Source organism: Corythoichthys intestinalis, chromosome 14, assembly GCF_030265065.1.
Source record: "Corythoichthys intestinalis isolate RoL2023-P3 chromosome 14, ASM3026506v1, whole genome shotgun sequence".
In the NCBI taxonomy this organism is placed as follows: domain Eukaryota; kingdom Metazoa; phylum Chordata; class Actinopteri; order Syngnathiformes; family Syngnathidae; genus Corythoichthys; species Corythoichthys intestinalis.
The window spans coordinates 16503632-16521538 of record NC_080408.1 but is presented as its reverse complement, the minus strand read 5'-3'; the positions used below and the strand labels follow the sequence as shown (position 1 = coordinate 16521538).

The following is a 17907-nucleotide window of genomic DNA, read 5'->3' as shown; positions in this document are numbered from 1 at the left end:
CGAGCGAGCATATTTGTGTGGCTCATCAAAGTCGGACGTGCTCAGGCGGTTGCCTGCCGCCAGCTCGTGATTGGCAGCTTGGCATGCCGATATGGTGCTGTGTTATTTTTAAATTAACACCGCTAAAGTAAAAGGTTAAAAAATAAGTTGCCTCGAAGTAGGACAAAACTCTGAATTAAACAGAAGCAATTTGAAAACAACTTGTACTGTTCTCTGTTTGTATGCTCAGGCCAAAACCTGTCAAAAATTGTTTCATCGCCAAGTGGAATATTAGGCATTTAGGCAGGGCAAACCCTTTTCCAATGAAAAAAAAAAGTGCTTTACTAACTTTTTTTAGGTGGGTGTCAACCACCTTTTGTAGCAGGACTCGGCCTGACAGAGCCAAAAGCTAACCAGAAGTGCTCTATTGTTGGATACACAGATTAAACTGTTCTGATAACTCATAAATACAGTGGGTACCAATCATAGGCGGAGTTTGACTTTTGGGGCAGGGGAGGCACAACATGTTGATGACCCCGAAACGCCGTGTCAACAATAAAATTATCTTACAAGGATATTTATCATAATAAGTTGACAATGAGTGTTTTTTGAGTGGAATTCTAAATCAGGCTGCTTAGGCAATAATTTTCTCCAAGACCGTCATCCATTGAAAAAGGTACGCCCGCCAGTGGTGTGCCAATGTAGTGCCAATGTAGTTACCCCTGTCAAAAATTGTATCCCCTGGGCGGAGCCATATGGAGGTAGATTTGTGTCTTTATTATTTAATTAAAAAAAAAGTTGCTTCAATTGAAAAAAAAAAGTTGCTTCAATCAAAATATATTATATAATATTATATTATATATATCTTTCAACCCAAAAAAGTCGCTTTAATACAAAAAATAAAAAAATGTAAAAAATGCATGTAAAAGCTATTTTTCTTTGATTTTATTTATTTATTTATTTTTTTTTTTGGGATGAAGTCCAGTTTTTTTGGGGGGATTGAAGCAGCTTTTTTTGATTGAATTTTGACTGGGCCACATTTTGGCAAAGACATTTTTGTCTTTAGTATTCAATAAAAAAAAAAGCTGCTTCAAAATTATATATATTTTCAAAAAGAAAAATCACTTCAATCAAAAAAAAAAAATTCAATCACAGAAAAAGTTTTTGAATGTGACAAAATTTTTGACATTGAAAAATTTGCATTTGAAGACTTAACTTTTCATTGAAAAAGTTTTCTTTGAAACAATCCGTGTTTGGGCCATATTATGGGTGAACATTGGTGTAAAAATCATTCAATCACAAAAAAAGTTGCTTCAATCAATAAAAAATATTTTCAATCAAAGAAAAACATCATTTGAAAAATAAAATTGCCCTCCACTATTTTATTTATTTTTTTATTATATGCAAAAGCAAATGACCGTCTAAGGTGCTAGTCACAGTATCTGTTCGAAATATAATTTTGACCCATTATAAAATATATTTTTTTGTTCATTTCATTCATTTTTGTTGCAGTTTTATTGCTTTACAACTTTTATATACACGGGAAGTTCAATTAAATGCAATGCCACTTTTCGGCTACTTTTCTGGCCTCCCTTAAAATCCGCTTATGGTTACAATACTATAGATTTCAGAATTTTCAAAGTTTCATAATGAACAAATCTATCCAACGGCGTACAAATACAGTGATGAGCAGAAGTATTTGCACCTATTGTTATTTTGCAAGTTCATCAACTTAGAAACAATAGGTCTGAGATATCATAGATACATTTCCACTTATAGAGACAATAATCTAAAAAAAAATCTGGAACTCGCATTGTATGATTTTTCAATAATTTATTTGTAATTTACTGGGGTTCATAATTATTTGTACCCCTGAGAAAATCAGTGCTAATATTTTGTGCAGAAGCCTTTGTTTGCAATTACAGAGGTCAGACGCTTTCTCTAGTTCTTCACCAGGTTTTCACATATAGAGACAGGGATTTTGCCCCATTCCGCCACACAAATCTTCTCTAGATATGTCACATTTCGGGGCTGTCGTTAAGAAACACGAAGTTTTGGCTCCCTCTTAAGATTTTCTATTGGATTGAGGTCTGGAGACTGGCTAGGCCACTCCCGAATCTTGATATGCATTTTACGCAGCCCCTCCTTGGTCAGCTTGGCTGTGTGCTTCGGATCATTGTCATGTTGGGGGATCCAGCCATGACTCATCTTCAAGTCTCTGACTGAGGGAAGGAGGTTGTGGCTCGAAATCTGACGATACGTTTTACAATTCAGCCTCTGCTTTATACAGTACAGTCGTCCTGTACCCTTTGCCAAAAAGCAGCCCCAAAGCATGAGGTTTCCGCCCCCATACTTCACAGTGGAGATGGAGTTCTTGGGATTGTACTCATCCCTCTTTTTCCTCCACACACGACAAGGAAAATCTGCACCAAAAATTTCTACTATGGTCTCATCTGACCACATTACTTTCTCCCATGACTCCCTGCATCATTAACATGGTCCCGTCACGTGTACTGGCTTCATCAGTGGAACCTTCTGAACAATGCATGATTTTAAACTATTTCACCGTAGTGTTCTACTGACAGTAGCCTTTGAAACTGTGCATCCAGCTCTCTTTAGGTCATTGACCAGCTCCTGCCGTGTAGTTCTACTGTAGGCTGAACCCTCACTTTTCTCAGCATGAGTGATATCCCACGAGGAGAGATTTTACATGAAGCCCCAGTCCGAGGTTGATTATCAGCCATGTTTAGTCATATCCATTTTCTAACAATTCCTGCAACTGTTGATTTTTCTCATTCAAGCTGCTTTCCAACCATCCCACAGCCTTTTCCAGCTTTGTGGAGCTCAACATTTTTTTCTCTGGTGTCTTTCAAAAGCTCTCTGGTCTTGCCCATGGTAGCAGTTTGCTTATGACTGGCTGTGGGGTGCACAGGTGACAATATTGAGCTAAAACGGTTGGTGGGTGGTTACTCATGGGGTAAAGGTGGACTTTTTTTTAAGGTAGACTGACAACTCTTTGAGTGTCATAATTATTGTTGATTCTTAGGGGTACAAATACTTACAGTATGAAACCCAGTAAATTACAAATAAATTATTGAAAAAAATCAATGTGATTTCTGACTTTTTTTTTTTTGGATTATGTCTCTTTGGGTTGAAATGCATCTATCTTTCTAAGTGGGTAAACTTGCAAAATCACAAGGGGTGCAAATACTTCTGCTCCTCACTATACATTATCAAATGGGGGGAAAAAGGCATGCTCAATCAAAACACTAGCTACTGTTTTTCACTTGATTCCCTTATATTTATGTCCTAGAACTTTCCTCCAAATATTTACTATGATTATAAACCTTATTACTGCATTAATAGTTAAATGAAAGGCTGTTGCGTGAATTCAGATTACGTCACAGTAGCAGTGTTACCAATTGTCCACTGGATGGACCACACACCTGGATTTGCTAAACTAATTAGTAGAGGTGGGAATCTTTGGGCACCTAACGATTCGATTACGATTATGATTCAGAGGCAACGATTCGATTATAAATTGATTATTGATGACACCCACAAACCCCCCAAGCTATTCGCTGCTTCAATGTTTCGTACATTAGTTACAAAAATTGTACAAAAAGCCTCTCAGGCTTAAATAAACGACTATTTCAGTATCAAATTAACAATTCAAAACAGTAAATACAATACTCAAGTCCCCATTCTGTATCAGCATCTTTAAACTACATTCAATTAATTTAATGCTGTAAATCAACCGTTAAAGTTGTTAAAATTGCTCTCGTTATTCCATAATTTCCCCTCTGTCTTCTTTAGACATGTGAAAGTTTTAAAACTGTTTTAAAGATAGATTCAAGTCAAGATTTTGCCGATTTAGGAGTATTTTAGATAAAAAGTTAATTAGGTTCTCTACAAAGAGCCTTCCAGAGAAGTCTCCTGCTTTAAGATGGCGGCTGTTTACTAACGCCGGCAAGTCTGTCATTTTGCATCTAGTTTTCAATACATGTGCTGCTAACGCCATTGAGAATCTTATTTTGCATCTAGTTCTATATACATATGATATCTATTACCTACCGTAGCATGACGTGGACGTAGTTTGTAGCGGCTGTCGGCAGCAGTCAGGTATTGTTGTTTTTTCATCTAGCGGCATGAGTTGAGCCAGAGTGATGAGTTGAGCATTGTCATTACCCGGGTAATGACGAGCATGATGTTTACTCTCGGGACGCAATGCGGTCCGTTCCTCATTGCGTCCCAAAGACCGCGCTGACTGTGTTTTAGTTCGCTTTACTTGATATATTTCAATAATCGGAATTTGGATGTTTGTGAATTGTTCTCGAATCTTGCATGGCCGTATCGCGAATAATCTAAGAATCGGAAATTTCGCACACCTCTACTAATTAGCATATGTAATCTGGTGATTTGTGCTGCTTGTCCAAATGAAAATATAAGGCACGCTTTGACTTTACTGCTGGACCCTTGCTTTCATCTTCACATTCCAGTCATCATGGTCATGAAAAACGTACTCTGATTTGGCCCTGCAGTAGAATGAGCAGGGTGAACTGGGAAGCCCCCTTTGTAAGAAGTGTTTAAATTGTTCTGTTGTTTTATCTTTAGCGATGAAATCATTTCACAGACACCTGGGAACTATTTCGAATTGCTACAGAAGGCCAATAAAGACCTTCTAAACGGTTACTGTATTGCCCAAATCAGTGAGGCAGTCTGAAAAGAAGGTAGAGTGGTACTCACAGCTGGACCAGGAGCTCCGATCACACCCTGAAGTCCACTTGGGCCAGGTGGACCCTTAAAATTGAACAATAACAGAGGTAATGATGAGGAAAAATCCTCACATTTTCAAACAAATGTATCTTTTACGTGAAAGTGTAAGACTTACGAGTTCGCCCTTGTCTCCTTTCCCTCCCTTCTGTCCTGGACCACCAACTTCTCCCTGCGGGGTGATAGAAAAGCAGCACAGATCTTTAAGTGTACTTTTCAAAGTCACCTTGACCGTGATTGGCCTAATAAATATTTCTCCAGAGATCCTAATTTGATTGTCCCTCAACAACCTTGAAGCGAATATTTGCACTTAATTGATTGTCTGCAAAGGATGTGACTAGGACTGCTTCACACCCACCTTGTCACCGTCCTCTCCGGGTGGGCCCTGCGGTCCGGCCGAACCGGGGAGACCGACAGGACCTTGGATGCCATCGCGGCCAGCAGGACCCATGGGACCTTTCTCTCCCTAAACAGCATATATTAAAAGACATACGTATGACAAATGGATGAATGAACTTTGAAATAAACTGCGGGAGTGGAAAATCTACTTACGGGTGCTCCCTTTTCGCCAGCAGGGCCTGGTGGTCCTTGGGGACCGTTGCGTCCAGTCAAGCCAATGGGACCGCCGGGGCCAGCGGCACCCCTCTCACCGGGGGAACCCTATCACATTGAATGTATGGTTTAGAAAAAGAACGACTGCATCTTGACTGGACTCCTTTGATAACCAGACACCTTTTTTTCAAGCAGAAACTAAGGACGGTAAGAAAACGAAGTGCTACAGCAAAGTGGAGGTTGTGAAATTTAATAATGCAGCATTCAGAACTAAATATAAAATGGCAGGGTAAATTAACTCGAGCTAAAGTCACAGTTGCAAGTAAGAGGTTTAACCCTTACAAAGTCTTCATCTTAATTTACCAGCCATTTTCACCGGAGCAAGGCCCTTCGCCCGTTTTACTGGATTTTGACTGATTTTGCAAGGCCCACAGAAAATTCTGTTCTATTGCTATATAAACATGGAACCCACCAAAAGAAAGATTAGACTCTCTTCTTTAAGCAGACAAAAAGTTCATATCTTTTTCTATTCTTTAGAAATCAGCATGAGAAAATAGCTTAGTTTGAGCATTTTTCCAATTTCTGATGAAAAACGGAGAAATTGAGCTTTTTGCGAACACATACATTTCAAAGCTATTTTTTGCTTTAGTTACATCCCAAACATCTGAATAATGTTTTCCTTTTACAAAAAACAGAAACAACAAGACAAATAGAGCTTTTGATAGCAAAGTAACAATTTATTTAGACATAACTAACTGAAAGATGACGTTGTGTTGGCCTTGACAGCGGGTTAAACTTTTCCCTCATTGCCGACTGTTTCAAAAAGATGAATTTTTTTGAGTCTCTGCGGGCTCTGCTCGCTAGCAGCACGGACTAAACGGCATCTAGTGGTCCCGGTCGTTCTGCTCGGTCGTCCGCCGCCTGTCATCCATTCGGTCGTCTTACGCACTCTCCCCGGCTTTGCGGCTTGGCCGTTGGTTGCCGTTGAATAATTACCAAATGCGCTACTGCCCTCCAGTGGCCAGTTTTATTGCTTTAAAATGGGGTTTGAGCTTTGTGCATTCTATCTGAGATACATGGGAACCTATAGATGCCGATTGTGAAAAAAAAAACGCAATAGACGTGTAAATACATTTTTGGGTCACTGAAGCAATTAAAAATAGAACGTATTTATACATTTTTGGGAGCAAATGAGTTAATCACTCACCCTAACCCATCATTCACCGAACAAAAATACCTCACCCTTAACTCAAACCCCTAAATGCAATCCCTTCCCCTTCACCGTAAGCTTCCAGAATCCTAACCCCCTGACTGTGAACCAGTGTTATTTTCGTCAACAGTGACGGCAATGAAAATATTTCGTCAAAGAACAATTTTTTTTTCAGGATGATGATGAGCGAAAAACGTGGTTTGGGAGACTACAAACAATATGGCGAATGTCAGTTTTCATCTGACTAGATGACAACAAGAAAAAAATGTGACAGTTTCTGTCATGCGTTCACAATGCGTGACATTTTTATATTGTATGTGGAGTACGTCAGCTTGCATCGTAGATGTGTTTGGGTCTTTCCATTCATATGAGATGTGCTGCGCCACTCCCTGAAGCCCCTTTCACACACGCCAAAATACCATGAAAATCCCGGGATTTAAACGGTCAGCCCTTGTATGTGAAAGCAATTTCCCGGGGTCGCGTCTTAGTATAATACCCGGGAAAGTCCTAGGACGAGGCGTATGTGAAAGCAAGCATTAAATTCCCCGGACACAGCACAATAGCTGATGACATAACTATCATAGCAGGCCGATCGTCACTTCCTCTTTCTTCGCAATAAGACGAAAATCGGTAAACAAACATCGCAATTAAAAGTTTAGGATATGCGCCATTTTGCTTGTTTGGAAACACATGGTAAAATGTTTCTGTCTTATTTTGGCAAGACAGAGTATGCAATGTTGCTTTGGCCTTTAAAGGTCTGTGCTGAGTGATCATTACACACTAAATGGAACTTGTCGCAATAGCATAGCATTCACATTAGCATTAGCATCAACTTTAGCATGGTGGGCATCCTCTTAAACCCTTGGACATTTTTTTTTTACATATATTTCATGGCTTCTAGGTGGATTTAATTGAAAATAATGTACTGCTTTCCTGCTGAGTGAGTATTATCATCTCGAAGTTGGCGTTGTCCTTGTAAACACTACAATATGTGCTCGTATGTCTATGTTCATTCGAAATTGTGGAAACCTTTGTTCATTTTGGGACTAAAACTTTCGAATTTTACAGTCGAAAAGATTTTGAGTAACTGCCGACTAAAGCCAGACGAAATTTGTATGAGAATTTGTTGACAAAACCTAGACGAAGACGAACACATTTTGAAATGACAAAAATATGACTAAGACTCATCAGTATTTTCGTCAAAAAGACTAAGACTAAGGCCATGTCTACACACACGCGCACATTTTGGGCATTAGAACGAGAGTTCTTAAAAAATCAGTGCAAAGAGAAGATGTGCGAATTCTGCGTTTGTAGCGCCATCATGTGGACACTGATAACTGAAGATTCAACGTGGAAACGTCACCGACTGCGACAAACATTGTTCCTATGTCACACATAAGACCAATGTTTACATTTGGAGTAAACATGAATACCTCCGCTGTGGGGTTAAATCTAATTATTAGACAGGTGCTTTTTGCTTCCATTTATTTACAAACTCTTGCAGTGATTCATACTGAAGAACACATGCGAAGGATGGGTGTATCATGGACAATAATGTTTTGCGCATTGTTATGAATATACTTTAAAAATTAATGCGGTTGGCTGTGGAAGCTTTTTTTTGTTGCCCTGCAAACGTGCTGGTGTGGACGTAATTATTTTTTGTATTAAAATGCCCTGTTAGGTGTGGACATGGCCTAAGACAAAAATTAAAAGGGCTGCCAAAATAAACAGTGCTGTGAAGAAGATACGCTGACTACAATAACTACCGTGTTGCCTATTTAAATCATTTTAAAAGTAAATGGCAATTAATAATGCGGAATCCTGAGGGTTTGGTGTGTCTTTCCAAAGTGAGATTGGTCACATAATGGTGGCATGGAGCAGAGCAGCTGCATTTGGTCAACAATATGGCATACCACAGGCTAAACTGGCCATCAGAATACAAACTAGAGTAATCTATGCTGCAATCATTCTCACCGATTTTCCCACAGCTGGAGGAAGTCAACGTCTCACGTTCTCCATCCCAAAATATTCCAGCCAATTTGAGCTAAATGCCTCGTTGTGCTCATTCACACATGATCTTTTCATCCTGTCATATTGTCTGTCATCTGATGGGCTGTCGCTCAAGAGGTGCTTTCTAGGGGTATAATTATAGGAAGGCTGCGTTTAACCCTCTCTTCATGAGCCGGTCCTTTTCAAGTCAGCTGTCACTGAACGTTCTCTCCATTCAAGACCCATGCCTATTTACGGAGTACTCCGCCATTACCGGTCCTGTTCACACTTACGATTTCAGTGTGCAAGACTAATAGCATGGTGAATGTCTTTTTAGTGTGAGGAAACAGTGAGATTATCCTTTTCCCTACAGTCAACTTGCAGTGAGAATATGTATGACACAAGATCGTTTAGACTAAAGAGTTGATGTACCACATGCGTCACAATGTTACTTACAATGGGGCCAGGGGGACCCTGGGGCCCTTCTCCTCCTTTTAAGCCACCTGGACCCTGAAAGTGCACAGAGATGAGAGGTTGGTTGTTTGGTAGGAAAATATTGGAAAAATTAAAAACAAGTATATGACCAACGGGCAATTTGTTGTCCTCATTGCGTGTGGCCAAAATCTTTACCTACCAAGTACATTTACTTGGTAGGTAAAGAATAAAGATGTACAAATTTTGATGGTTGTCATGTATTTGGTTTCTTGGCACCTCTGTGTGTGTTGCATGCTTTGTTTTGCCTGTGCTGACTCAATACTGCATATGGGGAAAAAGGCTGCTACCCAGACGCAATAAATGGCTTTCATTACTGTAAGTCATTCACAGGCCGCCGACTGCGCCAGTGGGCACAGAAGATGCCGAGTGAGCAGAAGATTACGCACACACAGACACGCAAAATAATCACTCATCTTTGCTTCATAAACTATACAATTTACTACAGTATATACTCTTCTTGTATGTGTTGTAATATTTTGGGTAACATTACTTATGCAAGAAAAAGGAAAATGTCACCACATACTCCAAATAGTGGTGTGCGATATGGGAAAAATCTTCTATCACGATATGGGCTATTTTATATCAAGATACCAGTATGCCTGATATAATGTATTTTTTAATAATTTGATGAAAAAAACATGAAACATACTATGACAGCCCACCCCTCACTTTTCTCATTCACCACATAGATAAAACAAGTACTACATATAGTAACACGAGCACATTAATGTCATTTTCTTCAACAAATTGCCATAGAATTCTCAACATTGTTGCCCTCTTTGGTTTCAAAATCACTTGATAGCGCCATACAGCAAATAAACATGAAGCTTTGACCCAATTGGCTGCAAAGCCAAATACTGTACGTAAATAATATTGAAAATGTAACGTTCAAAGTTCAAGTTTTGTGTCCATTATTTCTTCAGTTACTGTTCAAGTTGTTTTATTACTTGCTAGTTATGCTATTTAGTTTGTCGTTATGTGATAATTTTAGTTTTAAAACCATGACTTTGAATGACTTTTGATTTAATGACAAGCTATTATTGCTCTCTGTTATGAGACTTATATAATATTTGAAGATACAGTATCTAGAAGTCACTGTAAGCAGAACTGAAGTGCTAAACTCTGATTGATAAGTGTAAAATGACTTTGGGCATGCACAGTAACTTTTTACTCAACATATGATGTTCTCATGACGATATATCATTTGATATCGTTTTGACAAAATATAACGCTATATCTTTTATCACTAATTCCAAACATAACAATACACCGCCAGTGTACAAAAGACTTTGTACATTTATTGGATGATTAAGAATATTGAAAGATGCAAATTCCATACATGGTAGGTGTTTGCGTTCTACTTGTACAACAATTTTAAAGTACAGATAATACTAGCGCAGTACAAGTTATTTAGACAACATATCCAATAGATTAAATAAAGTCTTGTCTGTTTTTACATGTGAGTCAATGTTACTTACATTGGCGCCTGGAAGACCTCTTGCCCCCTGGAAGCCCCGGAGACCAGCAGGACCTGGATTGCCGCCGGGCCCCTGAGGACCTGGATCTCCCTATTGAGAGACAAAGAATCCACTGAATGACTGTTGGGTTAACAAATCGTACCAAAAAAAAAAAAAAAAAAGGAAAAGTTTGGAATAGTGGGAACAGTAAGAGGAGCTCTACAATGTCAACGTACTGTATTTAAAGAAATTAAATTACAATGGACAAATATTTTGATTTCCTTTTTTGTCTCTTCTGTATGTTTTTATAGGTTGTAATACAGTTACTTACAAGTGCTTTTTTCTTATCTAAAACACATTATAGTTTTTGCTGGTATTTGTCGGTAATACTGGAACATATTAATAGATAATCATTTCTATTCATTTTGATGGGCAAAGATAACTTCAGATGTGAGTGCTGGTTTGAGTTTCAAGCACAGTCATGAAAAGAATTAATCTCACAATTCATTGCAATACTGTACATAAATACAAAACGTCAAAATTAAGACATCAAAAGGATTGCATTACTACAGTACTCCATAAGATTAATCAAAATGGTATTTACAGTGTTTATCAATGAGACATTTTTTTTTTTTTTTTTTGGTGCAGCAGTGTGACTGTACATTTTAGGCTACCGTAATTTTCGTACGATAAGGCGCACCTGACTATAAGCCGCCACCCACCAAATGTGAAACGAAAACGGCATTTGTTCATAGATAAGCCACATCAGACTATAAGCCACAGCTTTCCTCACTCTTTTATGGGATATTTACACCAAAAGATATTAACCGGTAACACTTTAATTGACAGTGACATTATATGACTGTCATAAGACCAAATGAACCACCAATTGGCTTCAAAGCTTCATTGCTTCAAGAAGCTTCATTTGGCCATCACTGCTCCCTTGGGGAGACAGTCTGCTGCCACCTGCTGTCAACACTGTTGTTGTCCAACATGCCTCCTAGCATGCATTGCAGCTCTAGAGATGTAAGTAACAATCAAAATTCATGTTCTATGCAAATTATTTCTTCAGTTACTGTTCCATTTGTTTCATGAACTGCTAGTTATGGTATTTGGTAAAACTTTATTTGACAGTGGCACCATAAGACTGTCATTAGACCGTCATAATTATGATATGACACTGTCATGAGTATTAATGAATGCTTATAAAAGATGTAATTTAGTGTTATCCGGCAAATGATCTCACTTTTGAATGGATGTAAAAAATCCGAGCTGGACATATATTGAGTTAGTGACATAATTTGCCAGATGACACTTAATGACATCTGTCATAAGCATTGAGTAATGCCAATGATAGTGCCTAATCATAATTATGACAGTCTTATGACAGTATTATAATGCCGCTGTCAAATAAGGTGTTACCAAATACGATAACTAGCAATTAAATAAACAACTGGGACAGTAACTGAATAAATAATTAGCACAGAACAGAGTTTTTGATCGCTATTTACATCTGTAGTTCTGCAATGCATGCTATGAGGCATTTATAACCTAGTAACCCAAATAAATCAACAAATAAGCCGCAGGATTCAAAATGAAAGAAAAAAGTAGCGGCTTATAGTCCGAAAATTACGGTAATTTAACCTGTATTCATTCACCACAATAAAAAAACCTCATATTTACCTTTCCGCCCTCTTTTCCAGCAGCACCTGGTAAACCTTGCTCTCCAGGTGGGCCCGGGGAACCTGGGTGTCCTCGTTCTCCACTGGGACCAGTCTCTCCGGTAGGACCCTGAGAGGAGCATCAAAGATATGAAATGTATATATATATATATATATATATATATATATATATATATATATATATATATATATATATATATATATATATATATATTTTTTTTTTTTTTTTTAAACTTTCCCTCTAATTTTTTCAATTGACTGGATCTGCTACTGGCCCAATTTTTTAATGCTATAGTCCCAAAACATGGACCTACTTGAGGTCCAACAACGCCCCCAGGGCCTGGTGGTCCGGTCTTTCCTTGGAAGCCCTGAAAAAAGAAGAAACAGTTTAGTTTGATGACATTTTAGTCATCATGCTAGAATGTTTGCTTTATTTAGCTGGCTAGCTGGCAGAAGACAGAGTGTAACAACAGCAATTTTGGATAAACAAATTAGAAATAGTTTATGGGGATTTTGTCTCATAATTTACCGTTTACCTTGGGGGAATAAAGTTTATTTATTAATTTTTTTCAACTTTATGGCCATTTTTTTTTTTTTTTTTTTTAAATTCTGAGGCAATAGCTTGTGGTGATAGCATGATAACATGTTAGCTTGGCTGGCTAACTAGGTCTCAGATTAGTAGCATACGAATAGCATTGCCATGTTAACAGGTTTACAAATGCATTATTTTATCTGATAACTGTTTACCAAAGTCTCAAAATGCATATTTTACAATATACACTGCATGTATGGAGAGAGGGGTCTGCTTGGATTTATCCTGAGACTGTTTTTTTTTTTTTTTTTAAATCTAGGCTTCACCCTTTCCCTAAAGGGAAAAAATAAAAATAAAAAATAGCTCAGGTGGCCTCTCACCGCCAGCATTACAATTTAACGCTAGCATTTGTTGTTAACAAGCTAACAACTGCTCATTGTTATCTTACTGAATAATCCATAAATTTCCATTTAGAGATTTTTTTCTTTGGCAGTGCAGATATCTGTGTAGTTTTACCATGATTTGATTCAATTGAGTTGATTTTGTTATCTTGTTTTCAACGGGAAAGACAGTTTGAATCCTTACTTCAACGTCATCGAGCTACATTTTTAGCTGAGCAATAACCAGGCCTCCTAACAGATTGTGAATTGCCAGTCAGTGCTCCCAGGATTAAGCTAAGTAAAGGTCATCAGGGAATAAAGGAGGATCAAGATGAACACTCACTGTCTCTCCTCTCTGTCCTGGGTGTCCTGGCAGTCCGTCTTTTCCTGCTGGACCCTATAGGTTGGGTAGAGGGACATGACAGGTTCATTGAAACAAAACCTCTAAATATTATTATCAAAGTAACAGTGGTATACAATTACTTACATTGGGTCCCTTTGGTCCGGGGAAGCCTACAGGTCCCTGTGGTCCTTGAGGACCCTTGATTAAAAAGACATAAGTGGTAAATTGGAGATTAACGTCTTGACAAATGATTTAATCCATCCATTTTCCATGTAAATTCTAACAGTGGATATAAAGGTATTCAAAGTAAATAAACAAGTACATTTCAAGATAATTTATAAAACAAACAAACAAAAAAAACACACACACACAAACACCAAATTTAACACTGACCCTCTCTCCTGGTGGTCCTGAGGGTCCATCACTGCCTGAGGTACCCTGAGAGGAGACAAAAAGTTAAAACACTGTGAACTTTCTGCTGTCAAACATCACAATTAGACAAAATCCCATAGCCCGTAATCGAACTGGTTTATCACCTTTGCTCCTGGTTTTCCTGTAGGTCCTCTGGCACCACGCCCACCACGTGGACCCTACACAGATATATGAGACGCACACAATACCATGTCATTGTTTGAAGTAATTATTCTTTGTATATAAAACTGTAGCTTGTCCACCCAAGTTTGATGCCCCCCACAAGACCACTATTATTATTAATTGAGCATATGAATATAGTATAATTCATAATTCAGGAACTTACCGTGGGGCCGCGCTGGCCTCGAGGTCCAGATTTGCCAGCAACTCCCTGAAAAAAACAAAAACAGCAACAAGTTTCAATTTAGCTGTAGGGGTGTGAGTAGTTTAGAATTACCTTGAAAAAAACCCCCAAGACTTTAAGATTAAGTCACAATGAACGTGATTTACATTCGGCATTTGTGATTTTACTGATACTCAAAAGATTTTTTCTTTTTTTTTTAAAGAGTGAATAAAAGTGGAGTACAGTAGTAAAAATAAAATGGAAACACTTAAAACTGAAACTTTAGCAAGTATTACATCTAAATTTAAAATAAAAAGCTTTTGAAACACATTAAATATTAGCATTACCACAATTAAATAATTACTAACTAATGTAATATTAGTAATGTAATATAACTAATATTTCACATACATATTATTATTTTAAGATTAAGTTGACAAAATATAAAAGATAAACATGTTAAAATGAAAAAAAAAAAAAAACTAAACTAAATGTTTGAATAAAATACACAAATAATAACTAATTTAAATGTTGGATTACATTGAAGGGCCTCTCAAAAAATATTACATAAATTGGCACAGTATTCATTTTTGGCTTGTTGTTTTTTTTAAGAACAGATCTTAAGAACAAAACTAGTGATACTCTTGAACTGAAGTTAAAGGCTGTTTGTATGGATGCGGATTTGTTGTGTTGATGTAATCATGCAAATAAAGAAAAATAAGGTAAATAAAATACCAACTTGAACAAACTAAGAAAACTTGAGCAAAAGATGGCTTGAGCCCAAAACGCCTAATCTTTTATTAATGCAATAATTATTGAACAATGACTTAGGACTGCAGCTATCAAATATTTTACAAGTCGATTAATCGGTGGACTAGTTAGTTCGAATAATCGAGTAATCAGATAAGGAACATACAAAATTTAAATACTCAAGGTGAACCTAAAACGGTATTTTTTTTTTTTTTTGAATGAGGATCTATGTACAACAAAAGAACAATTGGCTAACTTACAGAGAAAAAGTCAGCTAGCTTAAATGCTATAAAATGCTAAAGTTTAAAAAAAAAATTTTTTTTTTTTTTTTACAATGGTTCAGACACATATTCCAAAAAAAAAAAAAAAAAAAAAAACGGTTAAATATACCTATAAGTAAATCATGAATGCATTAAAAAAACATTAGCTCAAACAAAAACTTGGCTAATGTTGGTCATAACAGGGAGCAGCTGGTTTCAGCCATTAGAAATGAGTTATATCATATTCATTGTTGCCACCCAAATCAATAAAACTACATGCAAACACTTTCAAAATAAACCAATGCAACACCACTTTAATTAAATAAATACTCGAAGCAACAAAATTTAATTCAAATATTTTTTTCTAATCGAATACTCGAGTTTATCAATTAATCATTGCAGCACTACAGTGAATAAACTTTTTCCTTCACATTTCTTGTACCGTTACATTTTGGTCAGATGAGTGTTGGTAGTTTAATTTATTTTAGCTCTACAATGCAGTCAGTAATTAACTCAATTCTTGTACAACATTTAAATGTCACTTCAAACACTGCCTGCATCATTAAATAAATTGTTTGAGGAGTAAAATAAGGCTTTTATGAATGCGCTTTACTTTTAAATGTTGTACAACTAATGAGTCATTATCTTGGCTGAAACATAAAACAAAACTCACCCTTGCGCCTTTCTCTCCGTTAGAGCCGGGGAAACCGGGGAAGCCATTAGAGCCCTGCGAGACAAACAAGGCAAGTGCAAATTGAAAAGAGGCACAAGTGATAAAAGAGTAAAGAAAGTGATTTTGCCACGGAAAATTCACTTGGGGCAAATGATGAAACGAGAATCATGACTCAACTGATACGCGTGGTGTTATAACATTTTCAGATGGAAAATATCTAAGGTAAAAATATTGATTATCCAATAAATATTACAAATTAAAGTGCAGGAGAACTATGTTACCTGACTTGAATCTACCACCATTAATAAAAAACGAATTAAAATGATGTCAGGTCATGTGTTAATTTCCAGCCAATCAGGTCACATTTGATCTCACTTACTTTGGAACCTTGTCTTCCAGGGTACCCGGGCAAGCCAGGAACTCCAAGCTTTCCCTAAATAACAGAGGAAATCAGAAATATTTAAAAAAAAAAAGAAAAAAAAAAAAGAAAAAAAAAAAGTAATCTTTACAGTAAGTCATTGTTCCTAATTGGGTGTTTTACCTTCTCTCCAGCTGAACCAATAGGTCCAGTCTCGCCATTTGGCCCTGATGTGCCCTTTGGTCCCTCAGGTCCATCCTCTCCTCGGGGTCCCATTACACCCCCCTCACCCTGGAGGCCCCCCAAAGCAAACTCTTATTAGTATACAATTTTTTATCATGTTTGAATCTTTAGCAACAAATATTTGAAAAATTACCTTGTCACCCTTAAGGCCCATGTCACCCTTGAAGCCAGGGAAGCCATCTTCTCCCTAAATGGAATCAGTCAATCAAAAAATCAATACATTGATTATATAGTTGGTTACAATCCAGGAACACAAGAGACGCGCGTGATACACAACAGTGGCCTCTGGTGGCATCATGGATCCAAACTGATTAAACGCATTGGATACATAATTGTGTTACTCTGTTGACATCTGGTGCTTGGAAATAAAAAGTGCAGTATTTCGACAACCATTTCCCCCCCCCCCCCCTTTTTTTTTGGAGGGGTGGGGGTTGACTGAGCAAGAATTAATGACCATAATTTGCTTGTCTAGAAATTTATGTTGAAAAAATATACAGTAAATCAAACAATTAAAGTTAAAATTAACACAGATAAGTAACAGTGATGTCAAAAACAGGTAAAAATATTGATTGAATTATGACAGATCCTTACTAAAGATATGACATTATTGAAAATATGGAACATTGTATATCTTACACAAAAAATAACAAATATTGAATAAGTAACAACCAAGCACTATAAATCTGTAAAATTATTGAAAATTATTTTTAAAATCCAGATTTCATTTTCCCAGGAAAAGTTTGTGGAGAGTTCCTATAAACCTATGAATTTTTGTACCACTTCTGGCATCCCAAGCCACAAAAGACTAAGTATTTCATTGCAGCACAGTATGTAACCACATAATAAATCTTGGTTCCTGCATCGGAGATTCTTAAACACATACATAGGCCAATTTTATTCAAACAATCTTCAATCGTGTGGTTGATTACCTCAAAAAGAATCATTTTTTATGTACGTTTAGTGGTTTGTCTACACCAGCGGTCTCAAACCGACTCCACAAAGGGCCGCAGTGGGTCCTGGTTTTTGTTCCAACAGATCCAGCACAAACAGTTCAACCAATGAGGTTTCTACTAACATAAGCAGCACCTGATTGCAATCAACTGATTACACTTGTAAGAAACCAGATTGGTGAAAAGGTATTTGTCTCGTTTGGTTGGAATGAAATCCAGTACCCCCTGCGGCCCTTTGAGGACCGGTTTGAGACCACTGGTCTACACAATCAAATATTGTTATCTTTGCCAATATCAGAGCTGCTGCTCTGGAAAACAAAATCTTTGTTTACCTTTTCTCCTTTGCCACCTTTTAGACCTCGGATTCCCTCTGCTCCCTGGAGGAAACCCCAAATCAAGTTAAATTTGAACTTACTGCCTTTATTTGTCTTTTTAGTTTTTTTCCAGAGTCTGATGTGCACTCACTTTCACGCCACGGGGCCCGGGGTAACCGATGGATCCCATTGGTCCGGGGAAACCCTAAGGAG

At 37.4% G+C, this 17907-nt stretch overlaps 1 protein-coding gene across 1 annotated transcript in view; it reads right to left on the bottom strand.

Annotated features, from left to right (window-relative positions):
- Nucleotides 1-17907, bottom strand: part of LOC130929535 (collagen alpha-1(XI) chain-like) — a 540279-nt gene that overhangs the window by 25217 nt on the left and 497155 nt on the right. The window contains exons 32-50 of the mRNA XM_057856736.1: nucleotides 17846-17899; nucleotides 17713-17757; nucleotides 16564-16617; nucleotides 16371-16478; nucleotides 16209-16262; nucleotides 15830-15883; nucleotides 14150-14194; nucleotides 13929-13982; nucleotides 13786-13830; nucleotides 13537-13590; nucleotides 13393-13446; nucleotides 12452-12505; nucleotides 12139-12246; nucleotides 10477-10566; nucleotides 8960-9013; nucleotides 5305-5412; nucleotides 5111-5218; nucleotides 4871-4924; nucleotides 4726-4779 (exon numbers count right to left, since the gene is read on the bottom strand). Coding sequence (XP_057712719.1) covers nucleotides 4726-4779; nucleotides 4871-4924; nucleotides 5111-5218; nucleotides 5305-5412; nucleotides 8960-9013; nucleotides 10477-10566; nucleotides 12139-12246; nucleotides 12452-12505; nucleotides 13393-13446; nucleotides 13537-13590; nucleotides 13786-13830; nucleotides 13929-13982; nucleotides 14150-14194; nucleotides 15830-15883; nucleotides 16209-16262; nucleotides 16371-16478; nucleotides 16564-16617; nucleotides 17713-17757; nucleotides 17846-17899 — 1251 coding nt within the window. The remainder of the gene's footprint in view (nucleotides 1-4725; nucleotides 4780-4870; nucleotides 4925-5110; nucleotides 5219-5304; nucleotides 5413-8959; nucleotides 9014-10476; nucleotides 10567-12138; nucleotides 12247-12451; nucleotides 12506-13392; nucleotides 13447-13536; nucleotides 13591-13785; nucleotides 13831-13928; nucleotides 13983-14149; nucleotides 14195-15829; nucleotides 15884-16208; nucleotides 16263-16370; nucleotides 16479-16563; nucleotides 16618-17712; nucleotides 17758-17845; nucleotides 17900-17907) is intronic.